The 7,043-nt window shown below is 39.3% G+C and overlaps 1 protein-coding gene across 1 annotated transcript; it reads right to left on the bottom strand.

The window, feature by feature from the left end:
* Positions 1-4,321: 4,321 nt before the first annotated feature.
* LOC121195606 (neuropeptide FF receptor 2-like) lies at positions 4,322-6,007 on the bottom strand. The gene is made up of 3 exons (XM_041059180.1): positions 5,680-6,007; positions 5,327-5,426; positions 4,322-5,216 (listed from the first exon to the last, which is right to left on the bottom strand). Exons 1-3 carry the CDS (start codon positions 6,005-6,007, stop codon positions 4,322-4,324), a joined length of 1,323 nt encoding a protein of 440 aa, XP_040915114.1.
* Between the last annotated feature and the right edge of the window lie 1,036 nt (positions 6,008-7,043).

Genomic DNA, 7,043 nt, shown 5'->3' with positions numbered 1-7,043 from the left:
CCCATCTGTGTCTGCTGATTAAACCCAGTTTTCAAGGACAGCAGATACACTAAAATACTGCCTTGATGATATTAATGATTACATTTCTCTAAAGGTCCTTCAGCTTAATGAAGACAAATTACAGCATGTTACATTTTGCTAAACACATGGGATTTGTAATATCTAGGAAAATCTGAAAAAGCATGTAAGTAATTTCAAATTAGCTGCCACGTTTGATTCAAGGTTGAATTTTAGGTACAAAAGTTCACAGTGTTGTCTTGTTTTCAGCAACATCTCTTCAAATAATTGACATTTGACATCTAAAGCACTAAAGGGTGGGGGGCCATTTGGTGCATTTTTTTCTACGTCACACATAAAACCAAAACTGTGCTGATGAACTGCATTTTAAGATTGTATTTGTTATGCATTAAATTAAAGAAATTCAAGAAAACTACGGTCAGTTCTAACTACGGTCAGTTCGACAATATGTAACTAAATAATTCAGGTTATTGATTTTTTACACTGACACCTAGAAGTGTTAAAGATTTTCTTTAAAATCAATTTATTTCAAATGCAGTGGTTATTCAACCTCTTCCACCTACAACTGTCAGCTCTCTAAAGCTATTATACAATAATTCTTTCTTATTGGGGGTGGGGGTTGTGTGGTACTTCACATACTTATCGTCTTGAGGTGCAGTTGAATTGAAGTGGGCTGCAACCACACATATGTTAAATGTTGACATGGAGTTCTCCTTTATCCATTATCTGTACAGTGTTACTGTGTAAATGTGGATCTTATTAATCACAAACAAAAGACACGATGCAGAGAAAGCATTTTGCTTGCTGTTGCAAAGGTTGCATCATCATAGCTCATTTCTGTGGTGATTTTCTTCTCCTTTGTCTTTTTTCTTCTTGTTTGTTAAATTATTTGAAACCTTTATTTATAAGACACATTTGTCATCAACACTGATGACAAATATTTGAAGACGGGACACTTTTTGAACTCAAACATTCACAGTCATCTGGTGGTTATGTTTCAGTGATGGAGGAAAACGAAATGGAGACTGTTCAGTCCATTACAGGCACATGAAATTTCAGAAAACAAGCAAATAAAACAGTGCTGCTCTTCTGGACTCACATCCTCTGAACTTAATAAAATTTTCTTAATGTAGCTTATTCCTTCGTGCCACAGAGCTCCAGCATTGTTCCAGTATTGTCCAAAGACACATCAGTGAGACACACAGTTGCATGGTGTGAAATATTTTTTCATTATAATAAACATGCACCGAGATTTTAAAGATTTACGCCTTTCGGTGCATCAAATTAAATCCTCTGACCAAGCTTGTGTACATATTTTGTTGTCTTAGGTGTGTGTTATGTGTGGTCTGCCTTTCTCTTACAATCCTGAATGAGACTTTTCACATGAACAATGCACGTATACATTTATAATTTTCTCTCACAAAAGCTTCACAGCATTGATCTTGGAACGACATCCTGGAACTGCTCGTTTTTATTTTTCATTAGCACACTGTCTGAAAATCACTATTTGTAGTTCACAAACAAGCAGCAAAATACACTGGCAGTACAGTATGTTTGATACTTTTTCAAATACAGGTAGTATGTACATAATCAGCAAAAAAGGTTGGTTAGAATATATATTACATATTATAAACATCCATCTATGTGCATGAATACAGGTCGCTACAATGTGATTGCATTCATACACCTTCAGAAATGTCACCTTCTGAGGAACATTCTTCATATAACAACGCATCTTTCTTGTGGTGACTTGTAAATAAGCCTGTTCAGTGCAATCGATGTGCAGATCAGCTAAGAACCAAAAACAAAAAGACTGCAAACATCATCAAAATCAAAACACTGCATGGTGAGTACACGCTGTGTATTCGTCATGGCTCCATCAGTAAGGTATTCTTCTTTTTCCTTCAGTCCCTGAGTCTGGTTATTTGGGCGCTCGCCGTAGGGTCATTGAGGGCGTTGACGTAACTGTCAACGAATGAATGAATTGCTTGGAGAAACACTGTGATCAAAGAAAGCATGCACAAATACCACTGCAGCGTACAAAAAAAAGAATACCTTTTACATTACTCACACCTTCATTACTGTTACACACTTTAGAGCATAATACTTACTGAGCAGCAGCTCGTTAGCGAGAGCAAGGATCACGTGTATCATTGTCTTTATGATTCGTCAAATTATTAAAGACCTTGAAGGTGCCCTGTGGAGTTTTCATATAAATAAACAAAGGTAACATTCAGTGTCTCTCACCAAAACACGTTTGCTTTCGTGTGTGTTAGCGGGCGGTCATTGTTTTCTTCTGCTACATTTCTGGGCATATATTGTATTATGTGCATGTGCGTCATTGTGTATGATGTTAACAAAACAGGGACCAACTTTTAAAAAGCAGTGCTCCATAGCGCTACTAGTGGTCAAAAACGCCATAGGGTCCCTTTAAATATATCACGTATTGTAGCTTGACAAATATTGACCACAAAAAAAAAAACCATGACAAATGTTTTAGCAGTAATTTTACAAGAAATTATAATAGTACTTAATTGTACTACATTTTATTCTTTGTAACTGTCTTGGCAGATCCCAAGAATTCAAATCAATTTCAAATTTTTAACAATCACATTGAATATCTATCAGATATACGCACTCTTAACCCTACTTGTTAATGTTCTGCTCCAGTATCAGCAACAGCACTGTTCAAAAACACATCACATATTGAAATAACTGTTTCAAATGCAATTGCTTGTGGAAATTGGGGACAAATCCTACAGTTTTCAAAAAAAATAAGTTAAATTTTACACAAATCTTGCACATCCATGGCCATCCATCCACCTTGTACATCCATTTTCTTGAGATATGAAGGTTTCTTAACAGTGATTTAAACACTGTATGTACAGTAAAGTATGGTAGTCTTGTGTTAATAGTTCTGAAAAAATAAAGAACATGCCTTGCGTAGAGCAAAAATAGCTATTAAGCATTATATATTAATAAGCTTTGTTTCCATATTTGATGCAGTCTTCAACTGATGGTGATTTTCTCCCACACTTTTATGTTGAGCATACCCTTTACGGATGTTACCACGTTATGCATAAATGCTCATGCATTCACTTGGTATGGTAATGGTAAGTCCCTCTAAGCTCTCATCTGCTCTGCTTTCAGGTGAAGCTTAAATCCTGACTACCACCAATAAATATAACTCTCTTCCCTCTGACATTGTTATAAGTGTTCAAATCTCAAAGCGCCGGTGTGGAGCAGATACCTGGAGGGCACACGGGTGCTTTCCAAATGAACCTGAGATCTTCTTCCAGTGCCACTGAATGTCACAGCCATCAGCCTAGCACCAGCTGCCTGGGGGCACAAGAACATGCACTTCGACTGGAGGAAGCTGACACAAGTCTCATCCCACAGCCTTGCACTTAACCCTTGACAGGCGTGCTATTCTAATCTTGATTTTTTTAACTGCCAAAGGTAGCTAGATAGGCCTTCATTCTCCCTGAAACATTAAAAAACCTCCAACGCTAAGAGGAATGTCCTTGATCATAGTGCACCACCGTGCCATTCACTGAATCTCACAGGTATTACATCAGCTGCAAAGAGAATTTGTAATAGAGTTAACAGAGTTGTACAGGCTTGCAGAATGTGAACTGCAAAAACACAACCAAAGCAATTAACACAAAAAATCTCATGCCATCCAACAATTTTCATTACACTGTAATTTAAAAAATGGACATTCAGATTACATTTCGTCCCCTGAAGGCCCTGAAAACCTTTTTTCTCTCTCAACTTGTTACTCTGACAGATGGGATGCTACATAATCACTCAATTCCCTGCCAAAGTTCAAACTGTTAGGTTTATTTCACATGAGAGTTCTTTAGTTTGTGCTTTATCTGTCTTCTTTTTATTTGTCTGGTTTGAAGAAGGCAGGGATCAGCTGTAAAAAGCTGATATTAAACTGCACGTCCACCAACCAGGATTCAGTAACATTTAAATTAGAATCTGTGGTCAGTTGGTGGGTTGTTTGTTCATGGTTGCAAGACACTGTCAACCAAATCTGATCAAACCACCAAATTTTAAGTTTTGGGGAACTTTAAGCTCAAGTCTTTGCAATATACACCATGATAGACATTCACAGGGGATTTTCAAAAATGATTCCTGATGATGCCGTAGAGCTTGTACATTCATTTGGAACAACACGACATTTGATTATGTACTTCTGGGACCTGTTGTCCGTGGTCCTTAAAATGCAATAAATGATCCTCCAATAGTTTCACAACCTCTTAAAGTGTCCATGTGCTGCTCACTCTCAGTCTATCTAAACCTGGGACACCTTTTCCAGATCTTCCATGATCAGGTCCTGTTCTTTGGTGTCATTTCTACCAGCCAAACACTCCCTTTCCTGACATGAGCACTTCCCATTCCCCACTAACACTGATCTGACTCCTGAGCCTGATCTGCTGAGTGTGGCGGGCTGGACCGGCAGCACAGCGTTCCCTCTGATCCGATGGGAGTAGGTCTTCTGGCGTTCAATGTCAGCAGAGCACAGCTGGAATTTGAAAGCTGCCTGAAAGCCTCTGCGAAAGTTCTCATTGAAGAACCCATAGATGATGGGGTTGACGCTGCTGTTGAAGAAGGCCAACCAGTGAGCTAAGGGATACACGTAGATATTAATGACACGATACTGGTGCTCTGTCAGGCTGGCATAGTCACTCAGCATCATCAGCGTCCAGAGAGGCAACCAGGACAGGATGAAGAGCAGAGCCACAACCAGAAGCATCATTATCACCCTCTTCTTCTTCCTTGAAATTGTGTGACGACCTTCCATGCTCAGTTTGTTGTTACCACTCCCTTCTCCAGGCACAATTCCACTGCCCCTCATGGGAGGAATAGTGGTCTTGAAGAGAGTGAAGCCAATGCGGGCGTACATGATGACTATAAGGCTGAGAGGGGCGAGGTAGATGTTTGCAAAGAGGACGGTGGTGTAGATTTTCCGCATCTCCTGATTGGGCCAGTTTTCCCGACACCAGTAGAAGGGGCTGGAGTCGTTGTTGTGGCCAAGGACGATCCGCACCCTCTGCTCTTTTGTGACCTGGAGCATGACCCCCGAGGGACACATGATGGACACAGCCAGGACCCATATGATGACGATAATTAGCTTTGAGGTGGCGATGGTCAGCTTCTGCTTGAAAGGGTAGACAATGCAGCGGAACCTGACACAAGGGGGATTGAAGAAAATGCATTCAGGAACCGAAGTCTCTTAGGAAAAAAACACACGCCCACACAAACACATAATAACCAGTAGCACAATTACTACCCTCACCTGTCAACAGCTATAGCCACTAGAGTGAACACAGATGCTGACACAGATATTCCTTGAACCATCCCACTTAGTTTGCACACCACACTACCAAATGGCCATCCTGCAGAAAAGAGGAAAACTGTTAAAATTGTATGAGTCTAAAAACACAAAGACAAGCAGACTGCATGAATTATTTAAACTTTGGAATTGATCCTAATGGTTAGAAAGAAGGTGAATTTTTCACCACTTCCAAATCAAAGCCAAAACAGAAACAAGAAGTAGAGTATAAATTATGAATTGATGATGGAATTGACTCATTTTCTCATATTATTAAAGAGAGAATTATCAGAACTACAAAGATTTTACAGCCTGACCTGTTATGATGTTGTCCACCAGAGTGGTTGGCATGCAAAAGATGCCAACCAGCAGGTCACTGATGGCGAGGTTGAGGATAAACAGATTGGTGACGGTGCGCATGTTCTTACTGCGCAGCACAATGAAACACACCACACCATTGCCCACCATGCACACCACAAAGATGAGCAGGTAGGAGATCGTGAAGACTGCTGCCACAGAGGGCTTGTGGAGGTAGAAGTCGACATAAGTGATGTTCTGGTGGGTCAAAGGATTTTCTTGCAGTCTTAAGGAATTGGACGAGTTCAGGCTCTCCCAGGTAGTGTTGAGAAGTAGATCCTGGGTCATTGTGAAATCTGGGGGTAACAGAGACAGACAAATAGAAACAGAAGGATGACACATGAATGTGCTCTGGGTTAAATGTCCAACATCTTCCTTTAACAAATTCAGCCAATTTTCAACCAGAGCACCAACACACACGTCCTCCCACTGGGAGTTCAATCACACAGACCAGAAGAAGAATCAATTGGTAATTACATAAAACAATAGAATCTCTCCAGAAATCAATAGTCCAATTGTTATGTCTTTTGATTATTGTAGGTGGGTTGATTCAGTCAAGTGCATGCTCACTCACACCCTGTGGAAACAACATACTGACCAAAATGGCCAATCTGATGTGAGAGCAGTGTGAAAGCCTGCTTGATAGCTCACCATCAATCATCTGAATCTGGCATTCTGGGACCGAATAAGCTTTTTATTGATCTCTAACTCTTTTTGACAGTTTTGCGATTGGTAAATTGTACTCATCTAGATGGATTTTGGAAACTTCTTTTCTAAAAATTTTTCTGGAAGGTAAGGCTATTACCTTCTGCAGAAATATTTGTCTTGCAGCTCAACATCCACTATACAATTGTTTATAATGGGCTGTCAGATCAGAGCGTGTGTGAAAATGGTTTTCAGTGGCGTAAACAAACCCAAATAGGCCAGGTTTACTCTGTGATGAATATTTTATCAATGTCATGTGTTGAATTGAATTGGTTTAATTTTAATAAGCAATTGCATGTGAAATTATGCAGTCTAATTAATTTCATTTTCACACTTATTATTACAACATATTTTGAAAACCTGTAAGAAATGAAAAAAACTATATAATAATTATAATATCATTTACATAAAAATGAGCTGTTGAAATATGCTTATTGTTGTATAAACCACCTGAATTTCAGATAAAAAACTGACCGTGCTTCTGTGACAGTTTGACTCAGACTCACTCTGCAACCTTTGTGTTTCAAGAACATAATCATAAAGGAGAATATTTGATTATAGCTGAACTGTAAGTTGTAGTTTCTTACTCACACAGTTATGTTCATCATGCTGCTCAGTA

This window comes from Toxotes jaculatrix, chromosome 16 (genome assembly GCF_017976425.1).
Source record: "Toxotes jaculatrix isolate fToxJac2 chromosome 16, fToxJac2.pri, whole genome shotgun sequence".
NCBI lineage: Eukaryota > Metazoa > Chordata > Actinopteri > Toxotidae > Toxotes > Toxotes jaculatrix.
Note: the sequence above shows the minus strand (reverse complement) of the source record. Positions and strands in the feature narration are given on the sequence as shown.